General features: G+C 45.8%; 1 protein-coding gene across 3 annotated transcripts in view; it reads right to left on the bottom strand.

Annotated features, from left to right (window-relative positions):
- Nucleotides 1-26,320, bottom strand: part of PRKCA (protein kinase C alpha) — a 361,713-nt gene that overhangs the window by 208,132 nt on the left and 127,261 nt on the right. For all 3 annotated transcript variants that reach the window (XM_057535967.1, XM_057535968.1, XM_057535969.1), the window contains exon 3: nt 7,882-7,964. In XM_057535967.1, coding sequence (XP_057391950.1) covers nt 7,882-7,964 — 83 coding nt within the window. The remainder of the gene's footprint in view (nt 1-7,881; nt 7,965-26,320) is intronic.

Raw genomic sequence — 26,320 nt, 5'->3', positions numbered from 1 at the left:
AACATTTAAGCCGAAAAACGTTCACCAAGTTACAAATCCTGGTCATACATTCAGCAAAGCACAGTGCAATGGGCATCCTGCAAAAGTTCCTCAAACATGGACAATTCTCTCGACACAGGAAGAAAAACAACTTTCTAAAGGAAATTCACTTCCTAAAGACTAATTTAAAATCAAGAAACGGCTGGTATTGATCTGAGAGAATCTCATGAAACATTTTACAGATATTTATTTTATTTTGGGATCAGAGACTTCATTTTTTCTTCCATTCACTCTTGCAACACACGTTCACGATCGCCTGTGAGTCAGAAATCCTACGAGGCACTGGGAATACAGAGATGGGTGAGGTTCAGGGGAAAGAAAACATCACAACACAACCACAGTAAGTCATCCTGTGGTAACCTGTTAAAGTAATGGCCCGAGCGACCCAGCCCTCCCAGGGCCCACACCTGTGCCCCCGTCCCTCTGCGACGGCTAAGGCTGTGCGTTAACTTCACTGGACCACGGGGTGCCCAGATATTTGCTCAAACATTATCCTGGGTGTTTCTGGGAGAGTGTTTTTGGATGAGATTAACATTTAAATGCCTGCCAGCCTCCACCGTCTCATGACCTAGTTCTGTATAAGAAATCTCTTTGTGGGAAACACACACACACCTGTGTGCACACACCCACACCTGCACACACACACACACACCTGTGCACACAAATACACACACACACACACACACAGCCTATCAGTTCTGTTTCTCTGGAGAACCCCGAACTAATCTACCTTCACAGGGACCCTGAGCTCGGCCATGTAACTTGCTTTGGTCGTGAGACATCAGGACACATAACGTGTAAGTGCGCTAAGGCTCGCCCTCTTGGAAAACTGCCACCACTATGTAAGAAACCTGTGCTACCCTCCTCTGGAAAGGTCAAGGTGGAGGAGGACCAAGGCTTCCTGGCCAACAGCCCCAGCAAACAGCCAGCGGAGTCATCGCGTGTGACCCTGCAGAAACCTGGGACAATGTGAAGCAGGAGAGTGGTACAGTCGTGTCACGGCAGTGACATTCTTCTTAGAACCTGGCTTTCCACCCTTGGACTATCAGTCTCAAGATAAATGCGTTTTGGGAACAGGCTGGATTATAAAAATAAATAGAAATGTGGAATGAAACAAAATGATTAGAACAATCGACCTTCCCTCTGTCCAACTCCCCTCCTGCTCATAATAGACTATGATTGAGGGCGTTTGCTCACAGCTTCTGGTGCAACACAGTATAAACAGCTGTCAGCAAAGCGACTCTCCCACTGGTTTCATCTCTCTCGGCCACTGTCGAAGGCCTAGACAGAATTCCTACTAAGTAGGTTCACTGACTGCTGTCATTGTTTTGGACCCTTGCTCTCACTGTAAATAAAGAAATGTCACAGTGATAACGCTAACTAGAAAACCCTCCATCTTCCTTCCTCTCCTATCCCCTAGGAAATGCACTTCTTTTTGTCCATAGACTTTTCCTGAGTCTCCCACTGGCAATTTATTAAACAGCAAAAACAGAGCCAAGGTGAGGAAGGTATTAGCTAATTGAATGGGACTCCTACTTCAGTTTATCAAAGAGTGACTCATTAAAATCCAGGAACAAGCTCTGGCATAAGCCAAAGAGCTCTCTGGGCTGGCTTTCAGCTCAGCGTGAACCCACTTGCAATGAATCTTTCCAGAAACCCAGGGTCCTGGGAAGCCCTACCTTCCCATTTTCTTGAGGAGAACCAGAATCAAGTCTCCAAATGGCTCCAGGCTCTCAGCTGGTCCCATCACATGCTGTAGTCTTCACTAGTGGGCACTGTCAGTCCTCCTGGTGAACGCTTTTACTGTTAACATCTTGGGATTTTATCATCTCAAGTTTCTTACTGTTCTGAGATTTCTCATAGACACACTGACCCCAGACTCCGACCCCCAAAACAGAGGCTTCGTCAACAGAAAGCCTGCCCCTGAAGTTGGCTTTTACTAACCAACCATGCGGCACCAAGGAAAGAACAGGGTTGGAAGCAGAGAGACCTGGGTCAAAGCTCACCACTTACTGCTGGACTCTGGCAGGTCGCTTAACCACCCCCAAGCCTCCATTTTCACATCTGTACAATGAAGATAATAACGTGTGCGTTTATGTGGGTTATCCATGGAAGTAATCATCTGAATAAATAATCATGTTGATTCATATGTATGACTTCCCACTAAGGATAAGCTATTTGAAGACAAAGACCAATTTTTTTTTTAACCTTTGCATCTCATAGCACCTGGCATGAAATAAACGCTCAAGAAACATTTAACAATTACAAATAATAACAGAAAAAGCACCAGACATAGAGATGCTAAGTACACATCAGGTACCATCATAAAGATGTCATGACTTGTGAAGCAGAACCTCTAGCTCTGAGCTCCCAATGATTTGAGCCACAAGTGGCCCCAGACTTCAGTTCTCAGGCACAGGTTAATTTGGTTGGTTGTACATCATGAACTGTCTGATATTACTAAGTCACTTGGTATGGGTCAGAAAAAATAACGAAGCCTTCATACCAATTTTTGACCCCAATCAGTCAAAAGCTATTGTCCAAATTCACTATTTTTTAAACTAAACTCCAAATAGCTGAGACCATGGTTTGAAATGCCTACTGTAAAGAGAAGGAAAGCCCATCAGGTGTGGCTTCCACCCTGCGAGGTGACATAATAATGCTGATGAAACATACATTCCTAAGTTCTGGGCAAGTTCAGTAACAATCTCACACGTAGCTAAAACTAGCCAAGTAATTCAAGATCATGTAAATACAACTGGTGATCAAATTAGGTTATCAGACAATCATCCACTCATTCTCTGGTTCAACAACTATTCTTTGTGCACCCATTCTGTGCCAGGCTCTGCACCGGGCTGTTGGTTTCCAAAGGGAAACGACAGGGGACAGCCCCATGAAGAATTCACTGTGTAGGCATGACCATCAAGGAAGACAACAATTTTCTAGAATGGGTATTAACTAAAAGTGTCTGTGAGAAGCTACGCAATGATTCCTACGTGTTTTCCATGCTTCAGGCACAAAAGTCGCTTTCAAATCTGATGTCAGAGACAGTTTATAATTTTCCCAAGAAAATCACTGTCCACCTTATCATCTTACCCCCTTTTTGACCAAAAAATGGTACCACCCACCTTAATCACACCCCTTTTTCAGATCTGGCTCCACTGGGCTTTTGACTGCTTCCTCTAAACAATCACACCACACTCTCAAAGGCTGACAGGGGGCAAGAGGAGAGATTTTGAAAAGAATGAGTTGCTGGCCGTACGTGCCACTCTGAGCGAAGAGTTCCAAAGACATTCGCGCAGTGCCAACTTCAGCCATTGGATTAAGCTGAAAAGCCCCCGGGGTGACCCCCTCAAGAACAGGTCTCCGGGCCCCCTGGTCCCCGCACAGGGCACCGTCTCTATTTTCACACCACACACACCCCCTCTCCTCACTGGTGCATCAAGAGGACGGATGTCCCACCCTCTGCGGCCCCCTGTAGCGCATCAGAACTGCAGATGGGGATGCAAGTGTTGGAGGCTATTTTTAATTCTCAGCTAAATTAATCTGGTGCAAAAGTGGCAGGAGTCCCTTCCCTTGTAGGAAATACTTCTGTTACTGTGAATCTGGTACATAAAATAATCCACCCACTGAAGAACAGAATTAGCACGGGAGCTTTGGGTTGGGTTCGTTTCCCCGAAATAACTTCTTTTCCAGGTTTCCCGTGGCAGCATGGCACGTGAGGAGTGAAGAGCGGGGTTTCAGGACCGGCGAGGCCTCCACTCAGAGGTTCACCTGGGGGGATCCCACCAGGATCTGCAGAACACGGCGGGTCTCTCTGGCCTGTGCTCTTTTAACGGGTCCTCTTGCAAGGATGTGTCACCTGAGTTTACACACCACCAGGTAGCAGCATTTGGCGAGGGATGAACTCCCTTAAGCCAGCAGGAGAAACAGGAAAATACTGGTCTACTTGTGTTTAAAAGAACATTTTGAAAAAAAAAAAAAAATTGAAATAAATCTTAAAAATGTCACCACCTTCAGGAAGCCTTCCCTCATTCTTCCATGAGATGCACTCTCCCCTCCACTCAAACTCAACAACAGCTTATTTCTTCCCCCACTGACAGCAGCCGTCACATGCAACCTTAGAGTGTGAGGCTCTGCATCCTTTTCATCAGAGAGGAGGCACTGGGAGGGCAGGACCTGTCGTCACCTTTTTATCTTCACAGCTTGAAGCCCTCGGTAAACATTTAGGTGACAAAATATTATTTAGGGCTGAAAACAACTGTAAAGATCACCAAGTTCAATCTCCCTATTGATGAATAAGAAAAGCGTGATCTAGAAAGGTTTTCAGTGACTTGGCAGGGCAAGGCTCCCAGTTCCTGCTCTGAGACTCTTTTTACCTCATTCTGCTGAATTTTATTTATTTATTTATTTATTTTGAAGGGGAGGGAAATTTTTCTCCTTATTTTCTTTTTTCTTTTCTTTTTTTTAAAAAAATTTTTGGCCGTGTTTGGTCTCCGTTGCTGCACACAGGGCTTTCTCTAGTTGCGGCGAGTGGGGGCCACCCTTCGTCGCAGTGGCTTCTCTTGTTGCAGAGCACGGGTCCTAGAGCACGCAGCCTTCAGTAGTTGTGGTGTGTGGGCTCAGCAGTTGTGGCTCACAAGCCCTAGAGCACACGGGCTCAGTAGTTGTGGCTCGTGGGCTCTAGAGCACAGGCTCAGTAGTTGTGGCGCATGGGCTTAGTTGCTCCGCGGCATGTGGAATCTTCCTGGACCAGGGCTCGAACCCGTGTCCCCTGCATTGGCAGGCGGATTCTTAACCACTGCACCACCCGGGAAGTACCTCTGCTGAATTTTAAATGCCACTTTTTAGCGCCTGCACCTTTTACAAATCACACTTTGTTGGTTCAGGAATGTAAAAACTGTTTGGCGTATAACGGGTTTTCTCACACAATGGTCTTGTTTCCCTATTACATGTAAAAGCACACTTTGAGAAAATAGAAGATCCACTAATTAAATTTATTTCTAGATTTATTTTACATGTTTCGAGTTTGGTTATAAATGCAGCTTTGAAAGGTTGAAATTTAAACAACTTAGCAGTCTTTCTTCCTTTGCTCAGTTTCTAAGACACCGAGAAGAACTTGAGAACAAAAGAATTTGCAGGCTGTCAAAAGGCAAAGCAGGCAGCTCCGCTCTCTGGACACGCGGCTGCCCGCGGGGTCCAGCTCCCTCCGGACACTGCTCCTGCTTTGCAGCAAGTTGTGCACTGGGTCCCGTTTTTGGCTGTGAGTCAGTCATTTACGGTCGATGCTCTCGGCTTCTTCAGATGGCTCGGTTTTACGGGCTTCACAGACTTGAAGGGGCACCCAGATCAGAAGCTAGCTTCCCCGCCTTGTAACAAGTTGGTTCACCTCCTCACCTGTGCTCCTGCAGACATGCAGGCGGCTGCAGCCACCTCCCGATGCCACCTGCATGGAGGGGACTCCCCTGGCCCGGGAGGCTTCAGTGATCACCCCGGAGGTTATTTTTAAATCCCCTGAACTCGGCTCAATTGGACGGCTCAGATATAAGAAGAGCAAAGCCCATCAGGAATCGTTTCTCCCCGGACAGGCCAGGGGCACCGGCCGGTGAGGATGCGTCAGGTGAAGAAAGGCAGGGAGACTGAGCAAAATGCAGACCAAACCCCGGGAAGCCGATGACCTCCAGGGCTTGAAGCCTTTCAACAGACCCCCCCTCCACCTTCTCCAATGTCCACATACCCAGCACACAGGGCAAACCTCCCAAGGATCACGTTTAAAGAGTTGTTGAGCACTTGTGTCATCTTAAACACGTCACATAAGACTCTCCTCTCCCTACTCTTTTACAGATTGAAGGGGGTGCGTCCGGACATGATCCTTCACAGCAGGACTGAGGTTGGTGTGAGCCTCTCTCTAAAAGTGACGCTTCGTGGCTTTTCTCACTGAAGGCGCAGAGAAAACAAAGTATGGAAAACAAGGATTTAAAGCGCTAACATACACGCACACACGCGCACACACACAGAAGCACGCGTACACACCCTGGAAACCCAGGTACCTCGTGTTCCCTCTGGCGGGAGGGGAGTCACACGGAGACACAATTCTCGAGGGACAGAGGTTGTCCTAAGGACAGGGAGGAGCTCCAGACTGAAGGACAAAGAGGCTTCGAGATGGAAATTTTAAAAGCGCAGGGAAGGGGCCTGAGGAGGAGCCGGGCCTTCAAGCCCCCACCGGCCGGGCCCTGCAATCACAGTCTCTGGAAGCCAAGGACCAAAAGGCAAAAGTTCCCCTTGGAAAAGAGTGCACGGTCCTTTTTGATCAGACAGGCAGGACTGGCCGATTATTCTGTACCTTTTTAGTACCTCGCCCACTTCTTTCTCTCTCAGATTCGAAAAAGCTCATCTCGTAACTTAAATGTTGAGTATATTACAATGTGAGGCAAGTCAGCACACACACAGATGAGCGGGAGCAGATCACAGGTGTACCCTTCGTTGTGCTTCACGGCGAAAAGCTCTTTGCTAACACTCTCCACCTGGCCCCTGGCTGGGAGGAGGATGGCCACAGCCATCAGCCACAACAGGATAAAATTCTGAGCGGGAAAGGAGCTGCTGAAGATAATTAACAGCCGTAAACAAGCATCAACCAAGGCTTCCCTAGGTAAGCAAGTGCAAACCCGGATGTGTGTTACCATCTACGTGGAATATTAGGAGCCAACAGAGGATTCAGAACAAGATCACAGATGTGATCAGTGTTGGCCGACAGGCCCGTTAGGGAATCGTGAACTTGGCCTCTCACCCTCCTGGCCTCCTCCTGGTCCCCTTCCCTGCCTTCCTCTCCCATCCGATCTGCAGGATGGAGCTCAGAGCTCTCTCCTGGCCTCTAACTTCTTTTCTTCTACCTCTGTAATCTCCCTCAAGGCAAGATGATCCACTCGGAATGCCTTAAAAAAACAAAAACCAAAAAACCAAAAAAAACCAACCAGAACAATCAGAACAAGCACCAAAGGTAGGAATCATTTGGAGCAAATCATTTAAGTATTAGTGGCCAAAGAGGTCCAGCTCACGCCATCCAGAAATGCCTACTCTCCCGGGCCTACCCTGCAATTTTTTTTTTTTTTTTTTTTCAGTTAAAAATATGACTTTCCATGTAACAGCTCAAGTTCCCCTCCACTGGATGTATTTTAGGCACTGGTGCTTCCCCCGCCCCCAAACTCCCACTCTGCTCTGCCGACCTCGCTTTTCAGCCAACAAGGGATGCAACGGAGAGACTCAGCAGAGACGGGCGGAGTTAGGACACAAATCAGAGAGATGAGGTATTCACATGTGGGCAGTTTCAGAGATCATTTGTTCAGCGAAACAGACGCTGAATTATTCAAGTCAACAGGAGCACTTATAATACCTAATGAAAGGCAGCAAGGATCCCATGAAACAAACTAGGGACAGTTTGTTACCTCGGCCAAAAGCAGTGAGGGCCCTACTAGTTAATCGACCGTTACAAATAAACTGAAGGGCGATTTATGTTCATTGTAAAATGTGTCAACATTTTCCAAAAAGAACTGCCTTGTGTTTGTGAAAGCTACGACTATAAATTTGGTAGATTTAGCCTACGTGCCACCCAGAGCTGAAGAGTACAAACAAGATAACAGGAACTTCTCCTCTGAGCCTGGGATAGTCCTGCCAGGGTTCAAAAGGACTATAAATCTATCCATTAGTAAAAGCCAAAGTTATACGAAACGAACCGGTAAGTCTTCCCGTTAACAGTATGTGCCAGAACAACAGCAGTTCAGGCATTAAAAAAATTAAACTCGGAAACCGTCATCAACATAAAGTAACAGCTTCCAGGCTACTTACATCCGTGTCGGGTCCTTTATCTGCACCCGGGCAAGAAAAAGTGACGAACTCATGGCACCTCTTGTGAACCACAAAACAGCAAACTGGCGGAGAGAAAAGAAAACTAAAATTAGTGAAGTCTAGATTGAATATACAAAGCTTCGTTTTCCCAACAGGGCTACATGCTGTCAGAAGTCAGTTTAATTTCACTACAGAAAGAATCTCACAAACAGCAATCAGAAGGCATTTCACTCGAGACTCAGCCACATGTGGTTTTGGGGGGTTTTTTAAATAAATTTATTTCTTTATTATTTATCTTTGGCTGCGTTGGGTCTTCGCTGCTGCACGCGGGCTTTCTCTAGTTGCAGCGAGCAGGGGCTACTCTTCGTCATGGTGCGTGGGCTTCTCATGGTGGAGCATGGGCTCCAGGCGTGCGGCCTTCGGCAGTTGTGGCTCGCAGGCTCAGCAGTTGTGGTGTGCAGGCTTCAGTAGTTGTGGCTCACGGGCTTAGTTGCTCTGCAGCATGTGGGATCTTCCCGGACCAGGGCTCGAACCCGTGTCCCCTGCATTGGCAGGCGGATTCTTCACCACTGCGCCACCAGGGAAGTCCCCACATTTGGTACTGATTGGACTCCTACATAACAGAACCACAAAGCCAGCACGGACAGGGCCCCGGGAGACCTAAACCTTAGTTCCTCTTCTCTAAAGTTGAGGGGAAGGGCTAGGGATTGTAAGACAGTTCTCCCAAGGCATAAACCAGGAAGCAATATGTAAAGTACTGTGCACTCTCCTCCACCAACACAGAGGTGTGTAAACGTTGACAAACACTAGACCCTGTTAGTAAGAGAATAATTTATTATAAATAATACGTGTATATCCGCAACTGTGGGTGCAGAACTTCCTTAGAAGAATTCTGAACGTCAAGAACTCCTGAAGACACAAACCCAACCTACAGAAAACAGCCCTCTGAAGTGAAGAAAAGCTAGGGTGCATCCTCACATCCCTCTTGTCTATGCCTGCTCGACACTAGCTGGGAGGGGACCCGCAAATCTACCAAATCCACGACACAAAGCGTTTTCCAAACTCAGCACGGTTTGGTAAGTATTCCCAAAGATGAATCAGTAACTGAATCACTAGTTATAGAAATTAATAAGTAACCTAAGATTTTTATGAAAAGCATAACATGGAGGATACAAATAAATGACTGAGGTCACCCTTCCTTAAAAGCATCCGGTTCAGCTCCAAAGGGCATAACCCACTACTCTATTGTTCTTTGCTGAACAGCACGCTAAGAAACAATATTCCCTCAGAAATACTGGGTGAGTCCTTAGTCTTTAGTACAGAAGGCAGGCTAGAAATTCCCAGGTTCCTAGCTCTCGTCTACTCCCACAAGCGATACTATCAGTACACCTTCCTGCACATGTGTCAGTAGATAAAGCCAACTGAAGAGGGTCAGGCCCAGGAGAGGGTGAGAGAGGCTGGCAGGTTTTGCCCAGAGCCAAGACACTAAAACTAAGGGAGCGTTTAGGGGCCAGCAAGACATTCAGGATATTTGTGGTCAGCATGAGCAGCCCTGAAAGGTGTGAACCAGAATAACACAGACAAAAGCAGTGCTTTTGAAGGGCCAATGGTGGTGATGGGAAGAATGCACTGGAACAGATCGGGCCGTAAGGGCCGGTGGAAGCCCACTGTAGAGTCTGGGAATGAAAGTGATCACCCATCACTATTCAGTCTGTAAGAGATGGAGGTAAGAGATGTCAGGGAAGTCAACGAACTGATGGGACCTGCCAGCTGACCACAGACACCGTCTGTCGAGCCTCCTGCTCTGTGTCACTTGGATGGGTCACCTCACCTGCACGATCTCACTGAATCCTCATAACACTACTCAATATGCTCTGACGCCTACATTTTACGGAAGGGAAAACGCTGTACTGATCTCTGCCGTCTAGCATGTTACAAGGGCACAGCGTTTGCAGACAGAAGAGATGGTGGGAGAGGACAGACGGACGGAGAGACGGACGGAGAGACGGACGGGGCAGACAGAAAAGGGCCTTAGGTACAGTCACCCTCCTCCATGTAGCGGAGCGACGACTCGACCTAAGGTCTGCTGGACCCTACAGCCCTTTCCCGCCACCACGCCACACTGGTGGGCAGGAGAGCAAAAGATGCTGAGGGTGATGCCGAGATTCCGCACGTGGGTGCCAGGAAAATGGGTACATGAAAACATGATCTTAAGTATACTTAATAAATACATACACGTACATATATGTAAGTGTGTGTGTATCTATGCGGGCGTATACACATGAAACCTGGAGGATGAAGATGGGGGTAAACCACGTCAGGGAAGCAGGATAAAGGATGACTGTTTTCTTTTTAAACAGTTTTATTTTAAGTATTTAAGTATTATGGTCATAATACAAGGTCACTGTAAAAGTACATCATTTATAAAAAACTTTAGGCTCGGCATGAGCAGGCAGAATCGGACAAGTGAGGGGACCATCCACGGGAAAGTGAGCGCTCAAGATCTCATAAGGAGCACCCTTCCAGAAGCAGAGAGAACCTGAGAGGGAGGGGCTCTCTCGGGCTGCTGCCCACGGGGCACCACTGGGGCCGGAGGCGGGTACTGTAAGGGCGCAGAGGAAAGAGTCCCTGGCTGCCCGGGCAGGGCCCAGACGCTGCAAAAGGGCAGCACTTCACTCCTAACAGCCTTCGGAGCAGCGGGCTTTCCCGGTGTTGCTGCAGCGCCCCCATCACGACGCTCCCTAAGGATGGATAATGGGCTCAGATTAATCCCGTCAGCTCGCTCTCCCCAGACACAGTCAGCTTTCACTCGCTGGGATTAGGATGATAAGCCACTAAAGGGAGAGGGCCACGGGAGCCCTATTTCCTCATCACAGTTTATTATGGATGTGGTGTTTTGAAGGGAGAAGGAGCATTCTGATTCCCTACTTAATCATTCAAACAGTCGCGTCTCTCATCTCTTTTCTGTCCATCTCATTCAGGTGGACACTGAAGAAAATCCACATTTATCAGATCCCTTTGGCTAGTTCGGTGTTTGCACCTGTCCTTTCAATCCCCCTTTACCTGTCAGTGCAATTACATCCCTCCAGCTGGCCGTGTATCGATTGCACGCCTTAAATCGCACGTCCAATTTTATCCTGAAAAGAACCACACCCTCACTGCACAATATAATCCGAAAGGGCAGCAAAACCCCCGCCCACCCCAAAATCACTTCTCCCCGACCTGCCTCAGCGGCCCCTCTCGCCCCACCTTACATCTAAAGTGCCTGTACTCACTCCCGCAACGGGAGGGGCGGGGAGAAGGGTCCAGAGAGCTGTTCCCCCAGGAGAGTTATCAGGGGATAAAGACCCTGCAAGGCCTGTTCAAAGACTCAAGATTCAGACCTAATGAAGAACATGCCAGCACCCACGCCCGGGATGGGGGGCTGATTAAGGAGAGGAAGCACCAGAGACCCCCTCGGCCCACTCCCAGCCCCAGCCGCGGGGAGACTGGGCGACCAGGAAGAGGAGCTGGGCCAGAGCTGACTCCAGCCGGAAGCAGCGCTGCCTGGGAAAGGCTGCCCAGGAAACTGAGCCAGGGCCACACGCTCCAAAATCCCGGACAGCTGGCCTTGACCTCTGGTTTCAGGTTCTAAACTAACTTGGGTAATTCTTACTTCGTAAGACAATAAAACACCAACATTTGAGAAGTCTTGCTAGTGCAGTTGAAGAATGAGGAAAGGACTGAATAAAACAAGAGAATGCCCTGGGTTCACCAGGTGAGCACAGACTTCCTTGGGCTAACAATTAGGTGCTACTGTTTCTATCCTTTATTATTTGGAATTCTGAAAGTCTGCATCTCACCACGTTCTGTGGAGCAAGGGAATCGGGAAGCGTAGAGGGTCAGAGAGGTCACACAGGATGCTTTCCATACATATTTGCTTGACCTTGGCAGGCAAGGAGGAAGAAGTAGAGACACAGGGCCTGGCAGCTTCTTCCTGCCCCATGGTTTGTGTCCTGGAGCTGGGCCCCTGGCCCCTCAAGGAGCCTTTGCTGAAGCCAACCCAGGCTGGCCTATACGACTCCGGATGGGGTTTCATTTTCAAAGACTTTGGGTCACCTCTGCTTACATAACCAAATGAGAGGTTTGAAAATACGACGCTATCCTGCAGCTTGAAGCCACAAAGTAAATCTTCATTCAATTATTTTCTGAGCACAAAATGGCTTTCCTCTAATCCTCTGTGATGCACTTCTGCTGCCTGGCAGTGACGGATGACACACGGCACTGAGCAAACGACACGGAGGACAAAAAATCATCAAGACCACAGGCCTGGACAGACAGCGATGCTTAATGTCACCTGGCTCTAAAATTGAGAATACTCACTCTCCTCATCCATACTGCAGGCTGGTCTTACTCACGGAAGTCAAATGCATGGAGATTAAGGCGAGTTTTCGCCATCTGTCAAAAGTACATTTCAGATACGGAACAAATAAGCCACCTATGTCTGGCTCAAGAATTCGTAAAAATTCCCCCCCCACCCCAAAAATAGAGGTGTGTGTGGTGGCGCTGACCTGTTGATGTTCACAGCGGTTCTCAATCACGATTGCTAGTTTCAAGAGAACAAAAACCAGTAGAGGGTGGGCTGAAATCCACCCAGAGGAACAACACCCCCTTCTGACTCTGTTCCCCCACCCACGAATTTGATATGAGCGGGCTCAGCGGTAACGGGTCTTGGCCCATCACACACACCAGGTGGACCTGAGTGCTTGTCTCTGTGTCAAATGTCATCGTCACACAGATGGACAAATGGGAGCTCGTGATACTGGACGATGTTTCCTAGAGTGACCGTGGGCAAATGGGAAGCCCAGAAACATCTTCCATCCTCCACTCATGCACAGAGCTTTACTTAAAAAGAAAAAAAGCATGGTGAACTGATGCCGCATAACAAGGAATCAGCTGCAGTTAAGTGCTTCTGGCTCATCAATGCAAATTCCTCCTTAAAAATGCCACCAACACGATCACACACAAAAAAGGTGATTAGTCACTACTTCATACCTACTAGGAAGGCTATTATTAAAAGAAAGAAGAAAACAAAGTACCAGGTGATGGTGAGGATGAGACAAAACCGGAACCTTTGTCCACTGCTGGTAAGAATGTTAAAATGGTACAGTCCCTATGGACAACAGTACAGCTATTTCTCAAGAAATTAAACACAGAACTACCCTACCATCCAACAATTCCACTTTTGGGTATAAGACCAAAAGAACCGGAAGCGGATCTCAAGCAGAGATTTGTGCCCTGGTGTTCATAACAGACTTAACTGCAGTAGTGAAATGTGGAAACAACCTTGATGTCCATCAAGAGATGGATGGATCAACAAAATGTGCTCTATACATACAGTGTAACATCATTCAGCCTTAAAAAGGAAATTCTGACACCTGCTACAACATGGATGAACCTGGAAAACATTATGCAGAGTGCAGTAGGCCAGTCGCAAAAGAACAAATACCGTATGATTCCACTCATATGAGATCCCTAGCATTCGCAGAGATGTAAAGTAGAACAGAGGTTATGCGGGGTGTGGGTGGGTACAGAGTTTGTTTGGAATGATAAAGGATTTTGGACATGGTAAGTGGTGATGACTGTACAACCTTGTGCATATACTAAATGCCACTGAACTGTACACATAAGAATGGTTAAAATGGTAAATTTTATGTTATGTATAGCTTACCACGATATAATTTAAGTAATGCGTCAAACTAGAGTGACTGACATTTATGAAGTTATAAACAAGGGGCACAGCTGTAGAGTCTTGCTTATGTGAATTTATGATTTTCTTGTGTTCACAGTGGAGTTACAGCTCCAAAACCAAGGAAGTATTTACTTCCATTTCATAAGATTTTACACAAAGTCCATGCCAGATCAGAGTGGGGACATGGGGAAAATTGAGTTTCAGAGCCAAGGACTCACACGATCGTGTAGGATTAGAGATGGGCTCCTCTGACTCTCACATCCCACGTGCAAATAGTCAGCAACAGCACCAGCGATGGAAACAAGGACCTTCACACCCTGTGAGCCCGGCTTTCCTACCAAATCCTTGAGATACTTTGTCACTTCATTACACGCAAAATGGGATCATCCCTGTTCACACTTCACAAAGATCGCCATGCTCATTGCGGGGAAAAAATACATACTTAGGTATCATTTTCCATCTCTTTTTAAACAATAATTCCCTTTCACCTTCAAGTCTTAAGACCATATCATTTCAAATTCAGTTCACAGTCACGTAACATGGAACATATGCATAAAAACCTTGTTGTCCAAAATTAATGGGGTAAAAGCCATTATGTAACGAATCCTGAATTCAAAAAAGGAACCTACTAAATTTAATAGTTTGACTTCATTTAGAGCAGAAGATGGGTAGCTGAGCTTCTGCGAGTTCCTTTTTTTAAATACATAAATGGCTGTCATCATGTGAGATGGTTTTAATTAAATTTTGCTTAGCTGGAAGGGATTAATGGAAGGTAATGTCACGTCGGAACGCAGTGAAATGAAAATCTCTAAGGCGAGCGAGCTGCTTTCAGCTTTGTAGGGAAAGGAACGAAAAACTGAGCTTATATTATATTTGCATGTTAAAAGAAAATTATTGGTCTCAGATGTGTAACAATGCAAACAGTCTTCTCATGTGATACACATTAAAGTTGTATGAAAACAAATCAGATCAATGTGCTTTATCACATAGTATATAAGGAATGCCATTCTTCAGCCGGCACACTGATTCCGCCCCTATGCCTTTGTGCACATTCTCCCAAATAGACCCTGTCAAACCCCCTAATATTCCTATTTCTGACCAGGCAGCCCCCTTCTCCCCCTCCCCAGAAGAATCACCTTTAACGTCCTCTCAACTTTCCCTCTAACGTCACCAAGTCCCACGGATGCTTCCTCGTTTGCGTTCCTCCCTGGCTGGAACTGAGATGTATTTTGAAGAAAGAGCTGAGGAACGGAACCCGAGGTGTGAAGGAAGAGGAGCCAGAGGTGGTCCCCACATTCTTAGCCAGAGGATCTAGGCCAACAGTGTTGCCATGCTACAGCCAAGAGGAGAGCCCTGAGGCGAACAGCGCAGAGAAGACCAAGGGGGAAGAGACAGACAGACAGAGACCGGATCTCAGCGTCGGCGTGGCACTCGCCCTCCAGGTCCGTGATCTGTCGAACACCCTTTAAATTTTTCATTTCCTTCATATACACCTGTACCTTCATACATCCCATCTAATTTAATACATCTGAATACAGAAGCGCGCGTCATATGTGGTTTTTATGGTTAACGCCAGCTGGACCCGAGCTGTCTGCATCTGCAGCTGAAGGACCTGAATGACACAGGGAGAACCGGCAGGTGGTGGAAATGAACGGAGGAGACCAAGAGGCAACAAAGAACCGACCTGGACGTGGGGACCCGCAGCCTGGGCCAGCCGTTCGCGGGAATTACGCTAGCTGAAGGAGGAGAGACTTTTCCCTGTGCCTTCGTTTAAACAGGGGTCTCGGGTTTCGACAAGTTGCGCGTGACGTCCTGGGGGGTCACCAAGATACAGCGTCAGGCAGCAAGAGAGCTTCAGAGCTGGGGGTCAAAGGACAGCTGGCGACCGCAGACGACGGTCTGAGAGGAATCACTTGGCTGACAGCTGAGGGCAAGGCGGTGAGCGAGGACTCCAGGAAGGGGGGGTCCTGCGGACACCCACCTGTGCAGGTGACGTGGAAAGGAGGTGGCGGTATGAGAGGAGAGAGTGCGGGGGGCCTGGAGAGGCTGAAGGAAGAAAGGATTTTATAGGAGTCTCCAGAATAGAAGCTCCCTCTGCAGCCACAGAATAAAGCTAAGCTTTGATGATTACTGGCCCATCACAGCCCCAGCGTCATGGAAGAATGTAGATGACAGCCCTGTACATGCCGACAGGTAGCTGCTAGCCAGTCTTCTTTTACTTATCTCAACTTCTTCCCATATTCAACTCAGAACTGAAATGGAATGGCCTTTTCTGATGCCAACTATCAATATACAGTAATAAAATCTGACTACCTTAACCGTAGTATAAAGGCTGAGCTGCTTTATGGAACCAAAAGCCTCCCTTAAAGTAGAGGACAAATCATGCAACAGTGTTTGAAAGGAAACCCTAAGGTTTGATGGTTAAGCTCAAATCTGCAGTGCTTTTGTGCCGACTTCAACATCATCTAAAAATCCAACTTCCCTTGTAACTTCTTAAGGGCATAAAGCCTTCCTACCCTGGCAACAAGAGCCCCTATCTGAACACCCATAACCCAGGACGCCCTTCAGATTTCCTTGTTTTGATGCTTAAACACTGCACACGTTCTACACAAGGGTTTATCAAGTCCGTGATACTAGACTTCTCTCTACAACACTTTTTAACAATCTAAGAGCTTTAGGTTCATAGCATAATTGAGTGGAAGGAATAGGGCTTTCCCATGCAGACCCCCTGTCCCCACACACATACGGCTGTCTCTGTTGCCAACGTCCTCCACCAGAATGGGGCATTCGTTACAACAGACAACCCTACATTGACATACCACCCGAAGTCCATAGTTAACACTGGGGTTCACTCTCACTGCAGTATTTTTAAGTCTTTTATTTCTCAGTCTGGAATGACTTCAGCTGGGGTTTGTGAGGGACCTGCAAGGAGGCAAGGTTGAACTGGGCTCTAGAACCACAGGCTTTGCCTTCTCTCTCCCCTTCCAGTCTAGAACCCCCTTGTTTTAGCAGAACAGGACTTGTCTCCTCTGCACCAAGGTAACTCACTTCCAAGAGCACAGGTCCGCCTGCTGTAAGGACACCCGAGACTGTACTCTTTCAGCAAAATGCATGCCACTTGTATTAAGAGCACCCCGAATTTTCCAAGAATGGCAGGCAAAAGAAGCTGCAGCTCCAGAATCCTGGGAGGATGGAAGGTGGTAAATACACTTAGGAATCATGCTTCAATTCTCAGTGCAAATGAAGAATGATCTCCTACAGTGTAGACGAAACCTCCAGCTTCTAACTAATCCCATCTCGCCTGGGGCACGAGCACGCAGCAGGGAGAAACCTATCTCTCGCTAGGGCTGTGAAAATGCTGCACTGGGAGTGAATGTCAGGGAAAGTAACTGGGGGATCTCTCCTTTTCTCTGGCTCTATAGCCAAATATGTGTTTTTCTCAGTGGGTCTGTGCAAGGCTTTGGGGGAACTTCACTCTTATTCAATTACTCAGCACACGTTTATCAAGCACCTACCGTCCAGCCCCACTCCCCCAGGCATGAAGGTTCAAGGACGGTGTCTGCCCTTAAGGAGCACAGAGTCTAGTTAAGAAAAAAAAACATGTAAAGGAAGAGGTGTCTCTCACATCTTCTCTGTCCGCTCCTCCCCCCTTTATCTCCCACTTTTTTTCTCCGTCAGTTATAATGCAGAAACCAGGGTATATTTTATATTATGGAGCAGTTTTACCTTTCTCTTTCTTAATTTTAATAGTCACAAACTGTAACCTCCTTCATTTATCTTTAAAAAATAGGATGTCTTCAATTTCCTTTAACAGACTCCAGCAAGAAAAAAAAAAAAAAAAGGATAAATGAAACAAGATTGGCAAAAGCCAACCATTACCGAAGCTGTGAGATGGGTATACGGTCTTCATTCCCTCTACTTTTGCAGATATTTGGAAACATACATAATAAAAGGCTAAAAATAAGTTAAACGTGGTCAAGGTCTTTTTCTCCCTCCATTGGTCAAAGGCCCTGAAGAAATTATGTCACTATATTGACGAAGAGTTAATCAGAAAAACCGGAGCAGAGATGTGTAAAATAAGTTTCTTTTATACCTAGTATGTCAAGGATAATCAGACAATTTCATAGGATAGGATTTACGATCTTGCAACAGTTGTCTTTCAAGTCTCTGAAGCACACTCAGTGGAATTTATTGTCATTTCTACCCATCTCTCTTATCCAGAATTGCCAAATGACAATGTCTGTCATCTCAACATTTCAGGCATTAGCCATACTGTCATGGCTTGAACCGTGTCCTCCTATACCCCACAATTCATGCTGAAGCCCCAATCCCAAGTACTTTAGAACATGAAATTATTTGGAAATAGGGTTGTTGTAGATATAGTTAGTTAAGATCATACTGACATAGGGTGAGCCCCAATCCAATATGACTGGTGTCCTTATAGAAAGGGGAAATTCGGGCACCCAGGAAGGATGTCCTGGGAAGATGAAGGCAGAGATCAGGTGATGCCTCCACAAGCCAAGAAGTGCCTGATTGCCAGCAAACCCTCAGACCAGGGGAGGGTCATGGAATAGATTCTCCCTCTCAGCCACAGAGGGAACCAACCCTGCTGACGCCTTGATTTTGGACTTCCAGCCTCCAGAACTTCTGTTTAAGCCACCCAGTTTGTGGTACTTTGTTATGGCAGCCCTAGAAAACTTATATATACACACATATAAACCAAGGCAGTATCTACAAAGTAAATAATTCAATAAATGAAAACTGTACTCAGATGGGTGCGTGTGTGTTTAAGAAAATAGCAACACTGTGCTTCTCAAATGGAACCCAGGTTACTAAGAGAAGGTAAGTCTACAGTGTCCAGGTAAAGCTTCGTACAAAAATCAACTTCAGGGACTTCCCTGGTGGCACAGTGGTTAAAGATCCACCTGCCAACGCAGGGGACACATGTTCGATCCCTGGTCTGGGAAGATCCCACGTGCCGCGGAGCAACTAAGCCCATGCGCCACAACTACTGAGCCTGTGCTCTAGAGCCCGCGAGCCACAACTACTGAGCCCACGTGCCACAACTACTGAAGCCCGCCTGCCTAGAGCCCGTGCTCCGCAACAAGAGAACCACCGCAGTGAGAAGCCCGCACACTACAAGGAAGAGTAGCCCCCGCTCGCCACAACTAGAGAAAGCCCACGCGCAGCAACAAAGACCCAACGCAGCCAAATATAATAAATAAATAAATAAATGTATGCCTTTATGTTTTAAAAATAAATAAATAAACTTCAAGTTTCACCTAAGGGAGATGAATAAGAGCAGGCTGTAACAGCTCCGCGGGACGGCACATTTGTGTCTATAAAATATACCTGCATCACCGGTGAACACCGAGGACAGCTTTAAGTCCAAAGCAGCAGTGAGCAATTAACAAACTCGTGAGTTAGGGTTCTGTTCACACTTCCACAGGGAAAAATAAGGGCCCACAAAGATTATGGGTGACTGTCGGTTAAAAAAAAAAAAAAAAAGTTATTTCAAACCTAAATTGCTGGTGAAATGGAAATGGTGCAATTCAAAAATATTGGGGGCATTTGTTCAGACTCATTTGCTCATGAGTTTAATAAAGTTAGAACTCTTAAAGGGTTTAATACAGAAGTGTAATAGGAAGTCCCAAATTAAAATCATCGGCTTTTTTTTTTCTATGTCCTGCTTTATACATTAGCTAGTATTTGCAATCAAAACTGTAACAACGATACTATCTGTAGAACACTTGCTGATTATGTGAAGTACTTTCTCAGTCTTTAGTGGTGATATAACACACGTTCCCACACAAGTATTAAACCACCCAGAAAACAAACACTTGGCATCCTCAAGGGTCGAAGAGCTCAGGGAAGTAAACTTTAGCATTCACCTTCTTAAAAGGCAGTAAACATCACTGAGTATCTGAGAATAACAGAATCAGAGGAGAGTTCAGAAAGACTCTACTGCGGTAGTTTCCAAACTGTGCCCTCTGGAAGCTTTTTTTTTGGGCGGGGCGGGAGGTTGGGCAGGTGGGTAATGAGGTCATGACTCTCCCCACCTCGATTCTTCTCTTGTTTAATCCTAGGCTACAATTTCATACTTAAGTGAAAGCTCTGATATCCTAGCAGCCTCACGAAGAGTCAACATCTTCAGCACATATTTGTTCAGTAAACAAGCCACTTGGTTACGAGCTGAAGGTTGGGGTAAAGCCAAGAACCGTGTCTATCTCTCCAGTGTTCGTAAATTTCATAATCTATATCAATCTTTCAAAATAAAGCTGCATGTTTGTCCATTTGGCCACTCCTTCCACAAATACCCATGAAGCGGCCAGTAAAAAGCCAGGAAGGCATGGAAGGACTTGGGGTTTAATCAAGCACAATGCTTTGCAGACAGCTGCCTACAAGAGATGCTGGAAACCACCTGAGAAGAGATGGTGAAAATCTTGAAAGCCATTTCAAGAAAGATGGTGTGCTTGAGTGGCGAGAAGAAGAATCAGCGGAAGAGCAGAGACTGGCCTCAGAGAGAAGCAAACAGAGCCCGAAGCCCTGAAATCTGTAAGGTAGGAGCGTTTCAAAAAGGAAGTTTTCAACAGCGTCACTCTCACAAAGAATCAGGAAGAAGCTGACCGAGGCAAGTCTACCAGGTCAGGGACTGGAGGGTCATTGTCACACACAGGTCCTGGTTTGGGTGGCGGTAAAAAGAGATATCAAATACAGGGGTTAATATGATATCACTCATATGTGAAATCCAAAATACGACACAAATGAACTTATCTACGGAACAGAAACAGAGTCACATAGAGGACAGACTTGTGGTTGCCAAGGGCGGGGGGAGGAGGGGTGGATTGGGAGTTTGGGGTTAACAGATGCGAACTATTATATAGAGAATGGATAAACAACAAGGTCCTACTGTAGAGCACAGGGAACTACATTCAATATTCTGTGATAAGCCTTAATGAAAAATATGAAAAAGAGTATTATATATAAATATATATATATATATATATATAACTGAATCACTTTGCTATATACCAGAAACTAACACAACATTGTAAATGAACTATACTTCAATAAAATTTTTTTAAAAATTAAAATTTAAAAATAAAATAGAGTGGGTAGCAGGAAAGCAGGCAGTAAAGAAACAGAGGCAGCAGACAAGAAGCATTCAGTTCAGTTAAATTCTGGTCAACAAAGATTTACTGAGCAAAAGCTACATCCCACATGGGGCACCGGGCCCTGATGATGGGGAAGATCAATAAGGCTCAGGTCTCTCCAAGAGCTTTGAGTCTAGTTTGGAAAACAGAGTCACAAATAGGTGATTTCAAGATCAGGAAGTAGGTAAAGTCAAGCCTTCCCAGTGTGGGAAGCCTACAGAAGGGCTCTGATCCAGGCCTCAAGTGCACAGAAGACTCGTGGTAGAAATCATACTGTTGTGGAGGCTGAAAAAAGACAAAAGGTCAAGGGACATTTCCCCCCCAGGTGAGTGACGGAGTCTACAGTTAAATCTATGTGAAATTATGAAAACAGGCTTCGGCCACTTCATGTACACTATGGGGCAGGTAGGGGGCAGAGGAAAACTCTAGCACTGACGGAAAGGAACGTGATTCATATCAACCAAGAAAACACTACTTTTGGTCACGGTTCACAGAAGGAAGTTATGAAGTTGCTCCAAATCCTTCAGTAAACACTCTCATTTCAGAATCCAGCGCTTTCTTTCGTCTGTTTGTTTTAGCCATGACATGATTACAAAGCTCCTGCGGGTAAAGTTAGGGAAAAAGTGTTTCATATTTAATGTTCTGGTTTGGCTTTGATTTCAATGTTGGAATGGGGGTGAGAACTGTCTCCGAACGAAAGGAGGATATTAAAGTTTAGTTAGAAACTGTAGGACACAACTGCAGACACGGTACAATGGTACTTCTGAAATTAGAGGGCGGCCCCAAGGCAGTGGCAGTTTTTAATTCTTAGAGATAAATACAGGCAGAAAGTTTCCCTAAATAAAACACTTTCACTTTCTTTAGATTACATGGAGCTTACGTGACAAAAAAAAAAAATCAGTCCACATTATGATGTAAATTTTTACCCATCAAGTATTTCCCTCTGCTTATCTTGGACAACAGTTCACAAGAAGCCATAATACACTAATTACCTCTCTTTTATCAAGTATGTCAGGAACTAATAAAGCATCAGGGATGTGGAACACAACATAATTACAAAGCAATGAGGCCAGAAGTTTCCAAAAAGGAAATCTGAAGGTGTCCAAGGGATTCCATATGCCCACCGGTAATAAATGGTGAGGGCTGGGGAAAGACTCGAGACAAAGGAACCGGGAACGTTTTCATACAAAAAAGGACACTGGGCAGAGAGCAGCACAGAAGCAAGGAAAATTAAAAAAAAAAAAAAAAAGTCAACCTTACAAAATGAGTATTACATTTCCAAATTGCATGCCAGAAAATATAAGGCAAAATAAATTTAGAAATATGGTAAATTGGGAATTCCCTGGCAGTCAAGTGGTTAGGGCACAGTGCTTTCACTGCCTTGGGCCCGGGTTCAATCCCTGGTCGGGAACTAAGACTGCATGAGCTGCCCAGCGCAGCCAAAAAAAAAAAAAAAAGGTAAATTGTTATCCAGAATTTTGACACCAGAGTGATTTTTAATCTACACTTATACATAATACTTTAAAAAAACTTACATTTGACAACAATCGTGATATAGACCTACTTACTGATTTTAAAAGACATACATGTTTGTGCACGGGGAAGAGTCTACAAAGATACAGACCAAACCGGTAAAGGGATGGTGTTTGGGAAGATTTTATTTCACTTTTCCCCCTTTTGTTCATCTACATTTATTTCAATTTTTCAACCATTAACTAAAAATATAACTTTAAAGATGATATTCATAGTAATAAGCTAAAAGATCCTGAAATGCGCTTTTTTTAACATCTTTATTGGAGTATAATTGCTTTGCAATGGTTAGTTTCTGCTGTATAACAAAGTGAATCAGCTATACATATATATATATATATATACATATATATATATCTCCCCATATCCCCTCCCTCTTGCATCTCCCTCCCACCCTCCCTATCCCACCCCTCTAGGTGGTCACAAAGCACCGAGCTGATCTCCCTGTGCTATGTGGCTGCTTCCCACTAGCTATCTATTCTACATAATGCTTTTTGAATCGTCGTAAGAGGAAATTAGTAAGCACATATTTAGAATTAAATTTGTCTTAATACATATGATATCGCTTATATGTGGAATCTTAAAAAATGGTACAAATGAACTTATTTACAAAACAGAAATGAGTCAGAGATGTAGAAAACAAACTTATGGTTACCAAGGGGGGAAAGGGGGGCGGAGAGATAAATTGGGAGATTGGAACTGACATACACACACTACAATATATAAAACAGATAACTAATAAGGACCTACTGTATAGCACAGGGAACTCTATTCGATACTCTGTAATGACCTATATGGGAAAAGAATCTAAAAGAGTGGATATATGATATGTATATCTGATTCACTTTGCTGTACACCTGAAACAACACTGTAAATCAACTATGCTCCAATAAAAATTTTTTTTAAAAAGAATTAAATTTGTCTTGCTATAGTGTGACCTATCAGGTATTTATTTAATACAATTCCATGACTCATGGTGCTGAGCACTCAGCCGCGGGGGTCTACACAGAAATGAGAAAACACAACTCTGTAAAGCTTGAGGACAGTAACAGAGACAAGCACAAGAACCAAAAAACAAAACAAAGAAACAAAAAAGAACAATCAGACCTGCGATAACATCTCCTTGTCATCTGCTTAAAAACTTTTGGTTTTTTATACCAGCAATTCCACACTTTGCAATTAATTTTTTTAAATGATCAGATATGCACAAAGATGTGTGGCACAGAGAGGTTTATAACAGCATTATCTGCAAGAGCTAAAAACTGGAAAACAGCTGAGAGTCTAACAACGGAGACGTAGGTTTCCAGGTGTCCACCTGATACAACACTCCGCAGCCACACAAACTTACTAAAGCGGGTAAATGTCTAAGACACAGCACGAAACAGAAGGAAAGCTGGCTACAAGAGAATGGTGTACGTGTGAAAATGCACGCACTGTCCACCTCGTTGATGAGGAGGGCACAGAGTCCGTAGGGCTGGCTCAAACAAGAACTGCGGTCCACCGAGAGAGGCACTGCTGCCTTAGCGAGGGGAGGGGGTCACCGCTAACAGGTTTCTTTTGGGGGGATGACAACGTTCTAAAATAGATGGCGTTGGTGTTTGCACAACTCTGAAAATACTAGAAACCACTGCACTGTAGACTTCAAATGACATTTGAGTGATTGTATATCATGTGAATTCAAATGATTGTGTATTGGGAATTATATCTCAAAGCTTTTTTGTTTTCCTGTTTGTGTTCAAACTATTTTTCTTTCAATTTTATTGAGAGACAATTGATATACAACATCATATAAGTTTAAGGTATACAACCTAATGACTAACACTGTGACATGATGACTACAGTAAGGTTAACATTCATCACTTCATATAGATACAAAAAAACTTTCCATGTGATGAGAACTTTGCTATTTTAAAAAAGCTAAAATCGAACAAAAACAAGTATAACACCCGAAATAAACAGTCCTTGGCTGGCCTTGTTCTGCAGAGCCTCTGAACAACACTGAAAGGCCATGCCTTTCCCATTATACCTTATTTCCAAATTTAAAATAATTTGCTTAACATTAAAATGTTTTTATTCTTCTGAGATGTGTTTTCCCCTAGATTTTCTGGATTTTTTTTTTCTGAATTTTCTCTGAAATGGCTCTCTTCGTGGATATCTGAAATATGTTCTCGGGTGGTTTCTGCTGAGTGTGCATCCAGAACAAAGGCTTCTTGACCCGGCAGGACAGGAGGGCAGAGAGGCACAGGGCCCCAGGGACAAGCTGACAGAGCTTCAGCCTGCTCCCCTTCTCAACCCCAAAGACCCCCAAAGTGTGACCGTGTTGGTCTCAAAACGGGTCAACTGCCACGGAGGGGGGTCAGAAACCACGGCCTCTCCAGTCCAGGGCTGCTGGAAAAGCCGATAAAATTAAACCCACCACGGGCAACTACATGCATTTCCTTTAAATTTTCATCAACAGCCATCAAAATCTCTTGTTCCACAATTATGTGTGATGGTGCTCAATTCCATGGACCTTAATCAATACCTATAATTAGCAAATACCTGTACCTGTACAGAGACCTTCTGACAAGCAGGAGAGGGGAAATGTAGCCCCTGATGAGAGCTGTGAGGGAGACCAACTCGTGAGAGGCAGAGACAGACAAAGGGCTTTACCTTCTGGACCTTGGTGAACCCACATCAGGGAAGCTTCCCAGGTGGGAAAATGGGCAGAAAATGGGAAACTGGGAAAGACAGGACATGTCCTGGCTGGCCAAACAAATCCCCCCCCAAATCCAAAGCTAGACCAGTGTGGTTCACAAGCTGGACACTATCAAGATGCCATCAAGTAATAAGGGTAATTCAAACTCCCCCACCTGACCTCAAAACTACAGGAGTGCCGAGAAGGACCACAGATGAAAAAAAGAAGTTATTGAATTAGGACAATTACCAATGAGGTGGGGCCGTCCCAAGAGCTACTAGGAGGAGGGGCTGCGTTAACAGAGGCAGACAATCCAGGATGGAGAAGACGAGAGTGCCACACAAGTCCTTACTCCTGCCGAGGCCCTGCGTCCCTGCAGACACTCCCTGGTTTAGGTTGTCTCCAGGCGAGGAAGATGGTGAGACTCAGAACCCCACCCTCAGGGGACCGGACATCTGCCCGAAAGGGCAGGCTCAGCCTCCAGAGAGCTGCCTGCAAATACTTGAACGTCTGGTCTTCGCAGGAGGGATTAAGCTAGCTCTTTTTGTCCTGAGAGGCCGGAAACGCTACAGGACCAAAGCGTGGAAGACACAGGTATCAGATGTCAGCCACCTGCAGGAGAAGATGCGGTAAGGGCTGCTGGAGTGGAAGCGGCTGAGGGGAGAACCGAGTGGTCACCAGAGCGGGCTGTTCAGGCGGAGCCTGGAAAACCGGTGGGTGCAAATCCTGGGGAAGGCACCCCATACTCCACGTGACACAGATTCCACATCACCTGTAGAGTTTGCGTATCCACCTCGAAATCCTAAACCCACCGAATTCCACCAAAGCCATCCACTGCAATAATCCTGTTCAGGAGAAGTTTTAGTCACTCCTGACCACCTAAGTTGAAAGGAATAAACTTCTAGTACAATCGACACATCTGAAGAGGACGCTCCAGCAGGGCTGGGGGAGCTTTACTTTTGGGCACATTTTAAACCTAAAGGCAGAGCGTGAAGTTGGAAGCTGCAACCTGGGTCCCTCCCCGTGGGATTCGTTGCGGCTAAGCGCACGCGGCGGCCCCAGCGGCATCAGCACCCACCGGCTCAGCTCCTCCACCGACCGCGGCGCTGACACGGAGCTCCCGGGGCGCCGGCAGGAGGGCCACGCGGCCAGTGGCCCAGGGTCCGCCTCAACCGCTGAAAGCCCTCGCACACACACACACACACACGAGAGAGAGACGATGTCGTCGGAGGTTTTGGTAACGTCACTCGCACGGCGGGCGCTATGCTTCCCTAACCTGGGGGCGTGGCTGCAGAAGGATCTCCCGGTCAGGCTGTACAGGGCTCACACTTTAACGGGATCGGTCAC

This window comes from Balaenoptera acutorostrata, chromosome 20 (assembly GCF_949987535.1).
Source record: "Balaenoptera acutorostrata chromosome 20, mBalAcu1.1, whole genome shotgun sequence".
In the NCBI taxonomy this organism is placed as follows: domain Eukaryota; kingdom Metazoa; phylum Chordata; class Mammalia; order Artiodactyla; family Balaenopteridae; genus Balaenoptera; species Balaenoptera acutorostrata.
The sequence above is the reverse complement of the archived record's forward strand: the minus strand, read 5'-3'. Positions and strand labels throughout refer to the sequence as shown.